We start from the raw sequence: 14852 nt of genomic DNA on the forward strand, positions 1-14852 counted from the left end.
CACATGCAACAATTGACTTCAGTAGCTTGCTTTTTTAAAGAAAAAGACCTTACACTGTAGCTACTGAAAAGGTGCCATGCAAACACACCCCACTCATTTCCATCCAGCCCTGTTGTGGGGAATGATTTGCCTGTGACAGCTGGTAATAGACAGTTTTTTGTGTTGCAAGAAGGGCAGAGAAGTAATAATTGAAAATGTTATTGTTCACCAAGCAATTTGAGCTTGGAAAGGAAGTGAAGCACTTTTATTCCAAGGCATTCATCCCAAGGCCATATTGAGGGAATTGCCCTGGACTGGTGATCTGACACCCAAGAAAGGAATGGCCTCTTCTTCTGGAGCTTGCTAGCTGCCCGTGCTGAGTGATGTTGGCATTCACTGGCAGCAGAGTGCAACTGGGAACCACCTAGAGCAGACTGGAAAGATGGGGAACCCACAGCCGTGTGGCCCGAGGGATAATTGATTTAGTCTGTGGAGAGGGAACATTTGCTGCTCCATGATCTGCTGCCAAGGGAATGCACAGGCCAAATGATGTGCCAGCTGGCAGGCTCTGGAGGGAGAGGCAGAGCAGGCAAACGGGGAGACTGTTGGGATTTGGGGTAGCTATGTGCAGCTGCAGGACAGGCTCTGTCTCTTCAGCAGTCTGGCTGTGTGGTGCACTGGGTGGAAACCATCTGACTCCTTTCATCATACCCTCTTGCAGGCTCCACATGTCATTCACATGCGAGCTGGGGTGAAAATGGGAGAGGCTTCCTTGCAGGACACTATAATCCTTGATGGCCTTACAGATGCTTTTTATCAGTATCATATGGGTATAACAGGTAAGCGATGGCAGCCCAGAAAATGAAATAGGTAACTGGTGAGGGGGAATTCGCTTACAGGAAATTTCAGAAATCTGAAGTTACAAATAAGGTGTTTCAAGTTGTCCTTAAGTTGTAGACATGAAAAAAGAAATCCCTAATACAGAAAGGCATCGAAGGCATTTTCTGTTTTGTTTGTAAAGCTACTGTTTTGGGTTTTTTTTCTGAGGTAGTCTCTTTGCATCTCTTCTATTGCTGAGCAATTTCATTTTGGAAAAAATTAAACAGAATTGTCCCCGTATGTACCTGGAGCATTCAACAACACAGATTTACAGTGGGAGGGAATTACGTAAAGTGTCCTGTGGATAAACATGACTCTGCAACTTCAGGTTATTGCACCCTGGATGGGCTATTCAGCCAACTGCTTTTTCAGACCCTGCATATGAAACAGGGCAACTTCAAACTGTTCCTTCTTCTGAAGTAGCTGTAGTGAGATCTGAGCATAGTAATCCAGAGAAATAATGAACTAGGAAAGCATGTTTGCATTTGTATTTAATTTGATATAACCTCTGGGAGGAGATTCCACACAGAAATTTTCACCCTTCAGAGAAAATATAGTAGAGTATCCCAAGCAAACAAAATGAGGAAATTGGAATGGAAACAGTTCAACGAGCTCAGCTGCTTGCTGCAGCAAACATTAATGGCTGCATTGGTGCTTAAAATTTTACAGCTTAAAATTTTGGCATTTCCTTGATAGCAGTTTGCATTTTGGTCTTATTTCAGCTGAAAATGTGGCCAGTCAGTGGAAAGTCAGCAGAGGGGAACAAGACCAATTGGCTCTACAGTCACAAAACAGGGCAGAGGCAGCACAGAAAGCTGGCTATTTTACAAAAGAAATTGTTCCTGTGCTTGTACCTTCTAAAAAAGGTAAGTGTGAATGGATAATGAGAGAGATTTTAAAGAAAAACATCTGTTTTCTACTATGTCTCCTATAGTCAGTGGATGGTTTTCCACTTACACAGCCTTTCTGTAAGCATGTGGCTTCTTTTTCAGCTTTCAGTGGTTATTTTTTAACTAAGAGAGAAGCAATGCAAATGTGGAATATCTCAATGTACCTCTATGCATATCCTACCACTGTGTTTTATTGGAGATAATTACTACCTAGACTTGACATAGGCTTGGGTATGGTACCAAAATCAGTATTTTTCGTTTTGTTAGACTCCTGCTGCACCAAACAGTCACGCTGATCTGGCAAGCTTTGCCCACTTAGTGATATACACAGTGACAATAATTAGGATTGCTATTTAAGTAACTAGGTGAGGTTACGTTTATTAGGTGTACTTCTCTTTAGGTCTGTTACGGTGCTTGAGCCAAAGGTCTGTTTTCTAGAGCAAGGGAATTCCCCAGCTCCTCGAGAGGTAGATGCAAAACCTGAATTTTCCGAAAAGAAATCAAGAATCAGTTCTTCAGCATTTACATTGAATAGACCCTGCAGAAGAAGTCTTGGCATTAGGCCAGGTACAAACTAATGAAGGGCTGTCAAGGGCTGTCATGATACCAGTTTAGATAATAATATTTAATGAAACTTGACTACTCTTAGCAAAAAGATTGCTACAAGTATAATTTGAAAGGTAGCCTTCTGCTGGAAGAGAGGGTATTGGGCTAGGAACAGCAAGGGCAAGAATGGCTCTTGTACAATCAGCCAGTATTTCAGTTGTTAGTGTTTGTCTTGGGAAACCTGAGCTGTCTGCCCTGCTAGAAGGAGCTGGAGTGTTACAGCAATTTGTTAAGTTGCACTGAGTTGGACATAAGAATGGCTTGTTGCTTAAAAGGAATATAGTGTATTCCTGCTCAGCCTGTTGTTTGTGCCAGGTTTCTGTTCAACACTTCTGTGTCTGTGTGTGTATGATTAGACCCTCCTGTGAGCATAATGCTCTGTTTTGCAGGTCCAATAGAAGTCAAAACAGACGAACACCCTCGACATGGGAGCAACTTGGAAACAATGGCAAAATTAAAGCCCTGTTTCCTGACAGATGGAACTGGGACAGTAACAGCAGCTAATGCTTCAGGTTGGTCCATCTGGCTAAAATGAAATGGAAAAGAACAGTAGCTGCTTGTGGCTGCAGGCAGGGTCTCTGTGAGGGGCTTGGCTGCTGTGTGATTACTGCTGAATGTATTTTGCAGGAAATGGCAATGTGTTTGACAATGTAGGTAGAACTCGATTGCAGATATTGTTTACAGATGAGTTGTCTTTTGTTTGCTGGTTCTCTGTCAGACATTACAAGTGTTTGTACAATAGCAGCAATATATGATAGGCTGGAATGAATAGAAACTGTATCCTTTCTTTTTAAAACTAGCTGTCTGTTGGTTTCTGGTCTGCAGGTCTGGACAATGGAAAACTTAACCATTCATGTTTGAAAATGTTCCCCTGTGGGACTGCCACAGGTGGTTTTGAAACTTCTTCCTTGGTCCTTACAGTGCCTCTTCCAAAGTCTGCCAAATAAATGTGATGTGCTGCTTCTTCAGATTTTGTCTCAATTCTTCCACCTGCTGCTTTCCACATAGAACCCACAAATGTGCTGCATTTACTGCAGTATAGATCTGTTACTCTTTTAAGTGTTCATGTCAGAGATCACACTTGGCTGATCTGAACAATACTGACCTAAACTGATAAAATTTTTGTCTAGATTGTGAACTGATGTAAGCAGGAAAAAGTGGTACAGCTAAAGCCATAAAGCCCAACAAATACATACAAGTTGTTTGTCATTCCACAGGTCTAAACGACGGAGCTGCAGCTGTAATTCTAATGAAGAAGTCGGAAGCTGCAAGGAGAGGTCTTATGCCTTTGGCTCGGATTGTTTCTTGGGCTCAGACAGGTATAGATCCATCTATCATGGGAGTAGGGCCGATTTCAGCAATAAAACAAGCTGTAAGTAATCACCTGTTTATCTACATATCTATTGTTTTAAAACTGTTGTTTGTAATCGTTTTGCATTTTCTGGCCATGTCTTGATTTTTCTAAGGAAAACTTAGTAGAAAAATAAACTAAGTGAAAACAAGACTTAAAAAAGTGGAGACTATGTAAGACTAAGATTGCCAGTGCCTGTTAGTTGGAAATAACCCCAAATGTATAGATGTGTGGAGTTTAGAACACAAACTAGTCAGGTATGTGGAAGGGCACCTAGATATCCTAGGAGGCTAAAGATCAAATTTCAGGGATGTGTATACTAACATAATTTGTGGATGATCTGGTCCTGCCACAATAGGGTTCTGATGCTGTGTCTGGCCAGGTTAATTGTCAGATCATTGCCTGATTGTATTTGTGGTAGTACAACACAGAGAAGGGCCAGTGAGTGCGTCTGGGTCTGCAGATGTGACAGTGGCCTTCGTGTTTCAGTTTGTCCTGTGAAAGGGTTGGAGCGTGCAAATTGTATTCCTTTCAGATGAAACTAAACTAGAAAGTGCACTCCAAAACCACTTCTAACATGCTGAGGCCAGTCCTGTACCGACTCATGTGCTCAGTGCTCAGCCCAAAGGACAAGGCTCTCAAATAAAGTGCCCCAGTAGTACCACACTGCATGCTAATAGATGTAGCCCATGGCAACCCCAGCTGATTTTTTGTTAAAACTGAGCTATGAAATTGAGCATGAAAAGAGCTCTTGTACAGCTAAGAACAGATTTGCTTTAGTATTCCTTCTTAGGTTTTTTTTTTTAAATACTGTGTAAAGGCCTTATTTCGTTCACCTCTGAAATGTCCTGGCAACACAGAAGCCTAAGCTGAACTCCCCCAAGCTCTGTGGCTTTTGACAAGGAAACCAGAACTATAATGCTGAAGCATTTTCTTTTTGGATCTTAAACTGTTCTTTTCAATCAAGAATGCTAGAAATGTAGATACAATACACATTGATCATTTAAATGTAGAACAGATAAGCTATATTTAACTTTGTAATGTGTGTTACCAAATGCTTCACACCTTCCATGTGTTACCAGTTTACCTCTTCAGGATTTTAATAGTAGCACTTTCAAGTGAGAGAATGGCTAGGTTATGCATTTTAGCGGTACAACAACATAATGTATCTTAACCTTCTCCCAGAAGGAGAACAGTTTCTCTATTGTCTCTAATATATCTAGTAGAAAGAGGTCCTCCTTGACTATAGCCTTGGAAGTGCCCCAGGCCTGGCCAGCCTAGTTGTGAAACATCATTGGTGCAGCTGATTCTGCTGATAAAGCATTGCTGTTAGAAACAAAGTGAGTGGAAGTTAAAACCTAAATACATGAAACACGCCTAAGCCTGTACCAGAGTAGGCAATTGCACCACAAGAGTTTCTCAAGGGAAAACATGAGTCAAAACACCTCCCAAAAGAGTCACCTGTCAAAAGCTGTAAGTGGCGACTTGAACCTGAAGGGAGGAGAGATTGGACAAATCACACGTGACATCGATCAGTAATGGTCAACATGTCACTACTTCTTGTGTAAAAGTCTCTACTAAGCAGCAAATCACTAATGGAGTCAGACTATGTCCTGAAAATCTTGCTTTTAATCTGTTAAAGCCTACTTTTGTATCCTGGGCATGTTCTAGCAGGGGCACCACGTAACAGTTTGATTCCAGTTGCACCACCATGACTAGCTAGGTGTTTAAATTTAGTCAAGATTTTTATGAGCAGCCAGCATGTTACAGCACATTCTATTGCCTTTTGCTGACACTGAAAGTTTGCCTGTAGTGTTTCAAGAATTCTGTCAACCCTGGCTATAAAAATGCTGTTTTCCTTCGACTTTTTAGAAGTGGTATCTTTCAATCACCCAATTTAAATTTTATGAAAAGTTTCCTCTGGTGCCAAGGAAGACTTAAAATATAATAAGCTGCTATTTGTGTTGTTTTCTCAGATTGACAAAGCCAGCTGGACTCTGGAACAAGTTGACCTGTTTGAAATTAATGAAGCCTTTGCATCACTATCTGTTGCAATAGCAAAAGAACTTAAAGTAAATCCAGAAAAGGTAATTAATGTATTTGCAGGCTGGAATTAGTTTGCATCCTGTAATTCAAACTTGCCCTCTTGCTATCACTTCGTTGTAAGCAAAAGGATGAGCAGCTCAGAAGGCATTTCCTCACACTGCTCTGCCATCAGCTGCCTTTGCTAGCAGCCACAATTTCCAAACTGAGCAGGTTACTACTTGGCTGTAGTTGATTTTTATGCAAATCTAGGCAAGTGCTTGAGCATAATTAATTAATTCTTGCTGCTGGAAGTATATTTACCATGGTATTCTTCCAGTGATAAGTGTGGGTATTATTCTCTTCTCCCTAAATTTGCCTCAATTATCTTCTAAGAGTAAGGATGGACTTCTTGTGATACTGATTAACAACTGTTGCACCCATGTGCATTTTCACCTTGAAGTGGTGTTTGTGGTTTCAGACTCACTCGTAATCAAGGACTGTATATCCAGTGAAGTCATTCATGCAAGTCAGCTAAGCGCTCTTGACTGTCTCTTGGCTTCTTTTTTTTTAGATTAACATCCATGGTGGAGCTATTGCTCTTGGCCACCCTCTTGGTGCCTCTGGTTGTCGCATCCTGGTAACTCTTCTCCATGCGCTGGAACGAACAGGTGGAAAACGTGGTGTTGCTGCTCTGTGTATAGGAGGAGGAATGGGAATAGCCATGTGTGTTGAGAGATGAACAGGAGTGAATGAACAAAGAGCTAGTGGTAACTAGCTTTGAAATGTTTTACTAATAAACTTCTAATCATGGAACTTTTTTGACTATATAATTAAGCTCAACACACCATTACTTTTTGCTGCTCAATCACTGCCTTGACAAAAAGACCAGTGGTTACTGCAGGCACTCAAGTTAACATACCCTAGAGCTTAAAATCCCAGTGCAAGGGCCAGCCCTGCTTCCAAAAATTAGTTTGTTCACAAGAAAATAGCAGCAACATTCAACCACTTGTTTTATTAACATTTTAGTTACAAGAGTGGGAAGTGTAAGTTAAACAAACATAAATAAAGCCTAAGTTATTCTTCAAGTGCTCCAGACTGAACTGCATCCTCATAGCACCCTCTCTCTTCTTTAGTTTCAGGGTGCAGTTTAATAAGATCATCAATTCGAAGAATAGTAATTGCAGCTTCTGTTGCAAACTTCAGGCTCTTAGTTTTGACCATGGTCGGTTCAAAGACACCAGCCTGCTTGTTATCCCGAGGTTTTCCATTGATCAAGTCAAGACCAATCCTGCACAGAAGAAATAGATGAAGAGGTAGAAAAAGTAGAGATACAGTTGGGAGTCTGCTGTGTAATTATTACTAGGTTGCAATGTGACTGACGTAGGACTGAACAGCAGAGACACAAGAGTTCAGTGGTAACATACACCCTTTTTTTTTTTTTTTTACATGCAAATTATGGTTCAGTCAACTAGGAGAACATTTTCCATCTGAGTCACGAACCCACTTCCCCTTTAAGAGTCTAAGAGATGGATACTTGCCACTTCAGATTCTTGCGATCTGGGTTAACTTGAGCCTCGTTGTGGAATGCTCTCAACTTTGCAACAAGGTCTGTCGCATCCTGAGCGGCATTTACTGCCAGAGTATTTGGAATTACTAAGAGGGATCTTGCAAATTCTGCTATTGCAAGTTGTTCACGTGATCCCTAGAGAAAGGACAAAGTTTTTAGACGAACTGCTGGAACAAGAGAGGAATAAAATGCAGGCATCACCAAGAACATCAACTGCAGGGGGTTTTAACATGCAAACACATTAGGTTTGGGTCAAAGAACATATAGTCTGATTATCAGAGGAAAAATAACTCATACCCTCCGTTTTAAAGACACATCTTACATTCTTTAAGATTATTAGGTTTGCATGAACCACCCAAATGACTTCTAGGGGATGAAAATAAATGCTTAAAAGTTCTTTGTCCTAGTCTAACACCTACACACTGTTGCTTCTTTGTGCAAGACTTACCATGCTGGTTGCATAATTTTCAAGATATATTGAAAGTGCTGCCTCAACAGCACCACCACCTGGGACAACAGACTTGGACTCCAAAACCCTTTTGACCACACAGAGAGCATCATGTATAGATCGTTCCATTTCATCGCACATGAAGTCATTAGCCCCTCGTAAGATAATCGAGGCTGAAGTACGAGCCTTTGTGCTGGGGGAAAGGAATCACAGGTCAGCTGTGTTAACAGAATCCAAATTACAACTCTTCTGGCTAAAATTTTTCTTCTAAAGCCAAGTTCAGTTAAGCCACATTCAACACTGAGAAGAGAATCTTAACATTATCATACATCCTTGCAGGATATGTACATTGCAATATTTTAGTATCTAGTATGCAAGAACCTAGTTTGAGTTTTAGTTTGACAAAGTATGACAACAATGTGTTTTCCCATGAAATAGGGGGAAGCGCACTTAGGGACAAATTAAGTTTTCTTTTGCACAGCCATCAAGTAAGCTAATGACTGTCATTGTTACAGTATAAGCTGTCATCATGTGCCATGCTCAGAGCATTTAATTCACACACAAATGAGCCACCAGGAAGGTGAACACTGGGAACAGATATTTGAAGCAATTGAAAAGTTACTATCTAAGGTATGCTTTGTTAAAAACTGATATTGATACAAACTAGTAACTGAAGTTTTCAGGTACCAGACAGCAGGGGCATACTAAAAACTGCAAGGGAAAAGACCATGCATGTGGACAGTTATTAACTGCTGCTCTTCTTACCTACTGAACAAACACCACCAACAAAACCAGCACACTTTTAACACTAATGGTCCATTTCATACTACCAAGGGATGACTGCCTAAATGAAACCAGCACAAGTAAACACTATCTTCCACTATAAATGGAAAGGTTTAGGCTGCACCTCTTTGTTCAGGTTAGGGTTAGGGTTAGTGTCTATAAAAGGAGACCAGTTTAGAAACAAAATTTCAAGCCAAGTCTGTCTGGCAATCTGACTATCTCATACATTAGGGTTGATGAAACATGTGTCCAGCCCCAGCAAAAGAGATAAAATACCGATACCTTTGTATTTCATTTGCACTGGATTTGTATGTTCTTTCCCCATGCACTTAACTACTCATACACCACTGAAATAGCATGGAAGTAAATAAATGGGATTTTGTCTCAAACTAAGTTGAAGTATACACACAACTGAGTGTTTTTAAGTGGATGCTTACTTCTTGATTAAAATCAGCTCATCATCACAGATTCTCTCTTGAATCACCTCTTCTGCCTGTCCCAACATTAATGCCTCAAAACTCTCCTCACCTTCAAGGTTTGCAAGGGTTGAACATATGGTTGCTTTAACAAACAAACAAAAAAGTGAAATTAGCATTCAATTCCAGAAGGTCCTGTGCCAAATTCCCAGAACAAGCATGCAGAAAGAAAAACAGAAATTGAAAACATAAATAAAAGCTGCATTAAGTAAATTTTTTCTTACATTCAACAGCACTTGTAATTCTCAGGCAGCAATTCAATACTCCAGTTTATAATTGATCCTGCTCTTTTTTTGCCCAACCACTTACTTTTCCATAGCTACTACAAGCTCCTGTGCTTTACCACCATGAAAATGCTTTCTTCCAAATTTAAGAATTGACAGATCAAAATCTACACAGAATGTTTTGAAGTATCTATTTAGTGATTTAGGAGTTCTTCACTTGTCTTGGGACTATCTAAATAACACACTTAACTGTCTAAACAGAGGCTTATGAATGCAAGGATAATAAAGACTTCTGAATAAATAAAGCTTATGGTTCCCATTTCCACAAGAGGCCAGATCTTGCCAGTGCAAAGCAGCTTTTTTCCTTCCTCACCAAATCATCAGCAATCAACTCTTACAGTAGTCACCTACTTTGACAGAAGTCATTTAAATGCAACAGTGAAGTTAAAATAGTGGCCCAGCTTTACTCATCCTGACCCTGCATGTTGTGAAAATTAGTTAGTAATACCCTAAGAACAGTTTTTACTTTAGGAAGTCACCGAATCCAGAAGTTATGTTCTATACACATACCTCCGGATGCCTTAGCAATCCGCTTAAGGTCCTTTTTTACAACTCTTCGCACTGCCATAGCCCCAGCATCAACGAAGTATTTCAGACACATATCATCAATACCTCCAGTGGTCAGAATAACATTGGCACCAGTGGCCAAAATCTTCTGGATCCTCTCTTTGGTAATATCTGACTCTCTGCAAAGGTAAAGTCGAAGTTATAAAAATATATTTAATAATCTACCATTACATCCTGTCAGTCCATTTCCTGAATATTTGGGAGAGGTTAACACTTCAGGCATTTTTACCTCTTGCGCTCAGCCAAAATTACATCGAGCCACCTGAACTGAAGAGACCAAACCAAGCCTGTGACACCCCACTGCCTCAGTTACTCAACCTTCCACGCACCTCTGCCTTATCTGGTCCAGCTTCTCGGGGTCTGAGATAACAACCTGAACACCAAGCTTCATTTTTGCTTTCTGCAGGCTGAAATCAAGGCATGCAATCTTTGCATTAACTATTCTCTTGGTCATACCTAATGAGAAAGAACAAGACAGAAAAAAGGATTTTGTCAAATCAATTAATAACATCAAGTTAGCAACAGAGATTGAAACTAATGTTACTTTCACATTTCAGATTTCTACTGTTTGCTTCTCCACCTGTAGTTCTGCCCTAGTGCAGAAAAATGCTAATTAACACCTTCCTGTAACATGTTACCTTTTCACATTCCTTGTGCTCAAATTGTGAACGACCGTAACAATCTGACCTAACATAGCACAGCACTGCTAAATGTACCAGATGCCAACAAACCTGGCACCAGCTCCCCACGAGGGAGGAGGCGCTTAAGTTCTGCCAGACCACAGTGTTACTGTGCAGACACTGAGCCAGGGAAACTATAGTAACTTAGCAACACTTTTTGTGGATCACTACTACCTGGCAGATCCTAGTCTAGAACAAACACACCAGCAAAGTGGAAATATTCTGTGTTCTTCTTTAATTGCTCTGGAATTGAAAACCCACATGACTTGCAACTAATGCAGTCAGTAAGAAGACTCAGAGTGCACAGGAAAGCTTTAAGAACCACAGCCCGTCCTTACCCTGTGAGCCCACCACGCAGTTCAGCGCGTAACCGTTGACGAGGATGCTCTCCTTCTGGCTGCGGCCGTGTGCCTTCAAAACGTTAACTGAGTTGATTGGGTACCGAGCCTGACCCTTCTGGTCTGTGTATTTAACTGCCAGTGCAGCATCCACCACCATATTAGCAAAGAAATCACCATCACTGAAATGCTGTCAAGGTTAAAACTGAAGAACAAAGCTACCATTACACTTAAAAAACCCCAACAAAAGTCACTGACAATGCCCAAACTAAGTTTCCAAGATAGAACTTCAGCAAAGCATGCAAGTGCTAGCTCTCTTTACCTTAAAGGAATGAGAAATTCTAGAAGCTTGAAACACTGGTAAGAAAATTGTATGACAGGCTATAGCACGATGCCTGAATTTTATGCACCTTTTGTTCCTTGAGAAAAATTCCTATCCTATGCCCAGTCTGCACAAAAGCTAAAAATGCAGTTTATTCTGTGACTATGGAGCAAAACACAACTTTCTTTCCTCTAGATTCACTCCCCAGGTACTTTTTTAACACACACTTCCATTCACACAACTCTTGATCTAGTCTCACTAACAAGCAACGCAACTGCTAGGAAACAATACACTGTTAAAACTACTGTTATGTGCCAACTCAGAAAATAAAGAGTTTAAATATGCCTTCCCATGCCAGACAGTAGTATCTGTACAACATTTTTCATACCCCCGTTACAAAAAACACCAGCTTGAATACTACAGTGCTGCAAGAGAAACTAACCTAAGCTACTCAAACTCTCCCATCAACCACTCTCATTTAACTCACTTCATCCAGTTAAAAGATACACTCCAATAATTTTTGAGGACATTGATGTTTTAGCAGCATTAATTAGGCACTCCCTGCCCAATTCGTCTGTGTTAATAACAAGGTTTTCGTTGATGTAGCGAACAGCTTCCCTGTAGAATAAAGACAAATACCGGTGAAGAATTCCACTCCCACAAAGACAAAAACCTTATGTTCTCAGGCCCTTCCAAATGTTACCTCAAAGAACAAAGATATGGAATCAATTAATCTTCTAGGACAGTGATATGACTGTCAGTCTGTCATGTGATTAAAGACATAGTTTTTAAAAAAAAACAAACCAGAAGAAAACCCAAATCAATAAAAAAAATCAACCCTTTCTCCACAACACAGCCCCATATCCACTTGACACCAGGAGGTCTATATTAATGCAGCCACAAACAGAAAAAACTGTTAGCTTCTTACTTGCAAGCAAGTCTGTATCCACCAATAATGGAGGTAGGATGAATTTTCTGTTTCACCAGCTCATCTGCATTTTTTAGAAGTTCTGCAGCAATAATTACCTGTTTGAAATACAAACACTTTAATATGTGCATTTCACCTAAGCAACATAAGTACCTGTTGCAACGTGGAACAACAAATAGTTTCTGACATCAGGTGAAAGCCACCTGATTCCAACCCCTACCAAGTGGTCTAAAGCCTCAGGCAAGTTCTCAACATTCAATATCCTAGTCAGTCCTAACACTTATTTCTCAAGCTGTGAAAAATTACAAACCCTAATTCAGCATCTATCCTCAACCTTCCGGAAAGGAAAAAAATAAATGGCACTAATGTAAACTAATCCCATTCCAGTGCACCGACTGCATACAGAAGCTATTACCTCTAAAAAAATACATGAGTCTTGTGGTTTTATTCCGTAATCTACTTTAAAAACTGCTTACATTCAGCCAACCTCAAGGATTTTCACCCTATGGAATGGCATCAAGACTTGTAACAGATAAATGGAAAGTCGCAGTGCGATAGCGATAATACACTGGCTTTGACGTATCTCCCTGTAAAACTCTGTACGTACCACTGAGGTGGTTCCATCGCCAACTTCCTTGTCTTGCAGGTCTGCCAGCTCACAAAGAACCTTTGCAGCAGGATGTTCCACTTCTAGCAGTTTCAGGATGGTTGCACCATCGTTAGTAATGGTCACATCCTAATTTTCAGAAAGCAAATGTTAATACCACACACATTTCTCTTACACTTTCACTGTTTTGTTTCCTAACATTCATACAAACAAAATTCCATTATTCTTTGTAAATGCCCATAAATAACTATCTATATCAAACGTTTTCTGCTTCTTTTTAACCAGGAGTCCCATTCTAACAACAGAAATGTTACCAGTTCAGAATCTGCACTCTTTTACAATCAAAAATGCCTTTATGGTACAGAAGGTCAACAAGCATTTTGCACATACAGGGTCAGCAGTAGAGCAGTGACTATTCTCTAATACAGTATTTTATTACATCACCCTACAAAATGTCAATGTTTCTGAAACGGCTTGAAACATTTTAAGATACAAAATACTGTTTTTAAATTGTTGTGAGATAATTTAGCAGTTGTTATTTCACCTAAAGTGGAGACCAGGATATACAAGTCAGCACTACATTAAGCCTGAGTTAAATGGTGATACTCACTTCTGGGAGTCCGGCCAATACTTTAAGTGGTGACAAAAACTTACACTAGAAAGGAGACAACTGTATCACATCAGGTACCATAATAGGTGAAACTAAACTGATGCAGAATACATCACCCAATACTCAGCTTTACTGTAGTTCTCCTCCTATCCCTCTCAGACCATGGAAAAAACAGGCACATGCACATTAAGGCCCATGAAGCACACTAAGTAGAAGCACTTTTACACTGGAATACACCGACACTTCTGAAAAAAAGCTTACTTACCCCAATATCATCCACTAACATTTTATCCAGACCAACTGGCCCAAGGGAACTCTTCACAATATTGGCAATAGCAGATGCAGCTGTAACTGAATAAATGGAAGAAAAAAAGGAAACAAAAGTTTTATCTTTCCAGCTTTAGGGTGATTCTCAGGTTTGCAAGAAACCATGCCAAGAACCTGCAATGCTAAAACTCAAGATAAAGTGACCTAATTTACTGTTAGGTTTCAGCCTAGCTAGACTGAAGCTTTAGCTTACCTTTGCTAGGCTTCCTGCTACTGAAGCACCATAATCTGGGCCAAACCTCACTCCAACCTCGTTTACCTAACTAACCTGGCAAAACCAACTGCTCAGGAAAAGAATCCTTTCTCTGCTGGCTGGGCAAGATGGAGGACACGGCTGTGGTTAGAAGCAGAGCTGAAGGGTTGGTAGCACTGCTTCTTGTGACTGCAAGTCATGCCCTAAGACTTCACTCTCATTTACTTCTCTGTCTCCTCCAGGCAGAGAACAATGGCATCACCACACATCAATTAGGAAAACATCCTTTTGCCTGTATCAGTTCCATGACTTAAACAAAACACTTACTCTGCAACTAAGTTACCAAAATTAAAAAATGACCTTTCAGTCACTCCTAAAGTAACACAAAGTCTCTAAGACACTGCCTCATTCAGAGGTTGTTCTGCCAACTTCATATAGGAAAAAGATACAATCAACCTTTTCCTTCAGACCGTGGCAAGTTTTTCTCTATCCCACAAGCATAGCCACTTAATCTAGAAATTGACTAAGTGGTAGTATAATGGGAAGAGGTACAGCTCAGAGACAAAGAATACAAACATTTCTTTTGCTCTGGAGAAGTAACGGCAGCTTTCTGGAAAAAATCACCATCGTGCCAAAGGTGCCATTACCACGTACAAACTCTGCCACGAATTGAGGTAATTCTCGTTCTATGTGTTCTGCCTAAAGCATCATCAGACCTGCAAGAATCAGGATGCAGGTCCTCCGCTTCTTCCTTTGTCTTTCACCTACCCAGAAACTGAGACGGGTTTCAGGCTTTGCAGCCTTTCCCCGGGGCTTAAGATAGTATCTCGAGAAATGTGGGACGTATCTGAACAGCCACAGCTAAAGACACTCATCCCGGGGCCAGTCCTCACTTTCTGAAGCAGGTTATGTGCCTGTGCCGGGCAGCAGAGAGCCTCCCCAGCGGCCCCTTGCCCAGCACAGCTGCTCAGCCAGCCCGCGGGCCTTGCCGG

At 40.7% G+C, this 14852-nt stretch overlaps 2 protein-coding genes across 2 annotated transcripts in view; one reads left to right on the forward strand and one right to left on the reverse strand.

Moving 5' to 3' along the window:
- The window catches only part of ACAT2 (acetyl-CoA acetyltransferase 2), a gene marked incomplete at its 5' end in the record, with an annotated part of 6870 nt that extends 334 nt beyond the window's left edge, over positions 1 to 6536 (forward strand). The window contains 6 exons of the mRNA XM_009081775.1: positions 701 to 818; positions 1581 to 1724; positions 2744 to 2866; positions 3572 to 3726; positions 5682 to 5792; positions 6302 to 6536. Coding sequence (XP_009080023.1) covers positions 701 to 818; positions 1581 to 1724; positions 2744 to 2866; positions 3572 to 3726; positions 5682 to 5792; positions 6302 to 6469 — 819 coding nt within the window. The remainder of the gene's footprint in view (positions 1 to 700; positions 819 to 1580; positions 1725 to 2743; positions 2867 to 3571; positions 3727 to 5681; positions 5793 to 6301) is intronic.
- Positions 6537 to 6716: 180 nt separating this feature from the next.
- On the reverse strand, positions 6717 to 13691 carry TCP1 (t-complex 1; the record flags this gene model as incomplete). The annotated part of the gene is made up of 11 exons (XM_009081777.1): positions 6717 to 7018; positions 7269 to 7432; positions 7746 to 7938; positions 8966 to 9089; positions 9799 to 9974; positions 10185 to 10311; positions 10874 to 11055; positions 11703 to 11813; positions 12124 to 12221; positions 12731 to 12859; positions 13606 to 13691. Coding segments are annotated over 11 exons (1604 nt in total), but the record flags the coding sequence as incomplete, so codon positions are not given.
- Between the last annotated feature and the right edge of the window lie 1161 nt (positions 13692 to 14852).

The sequence above is a fragment of the Acanthisitta chloris genome, unplaced genomic scaffold (genome assembly GCF_000695815.1).
Source record: "Acanthisitta chloris isolate BGI_N310 unplaced genomic scaffold, ASM69581v1 scaffold34849, whole genome shotgun sequence".
Lineage (NCBI taxonomy): Eukaryota > Metazoa > Chordata > Aves > Passeriformes > Acanthisittidae > Acanthisitta > Acanthisitta chloris.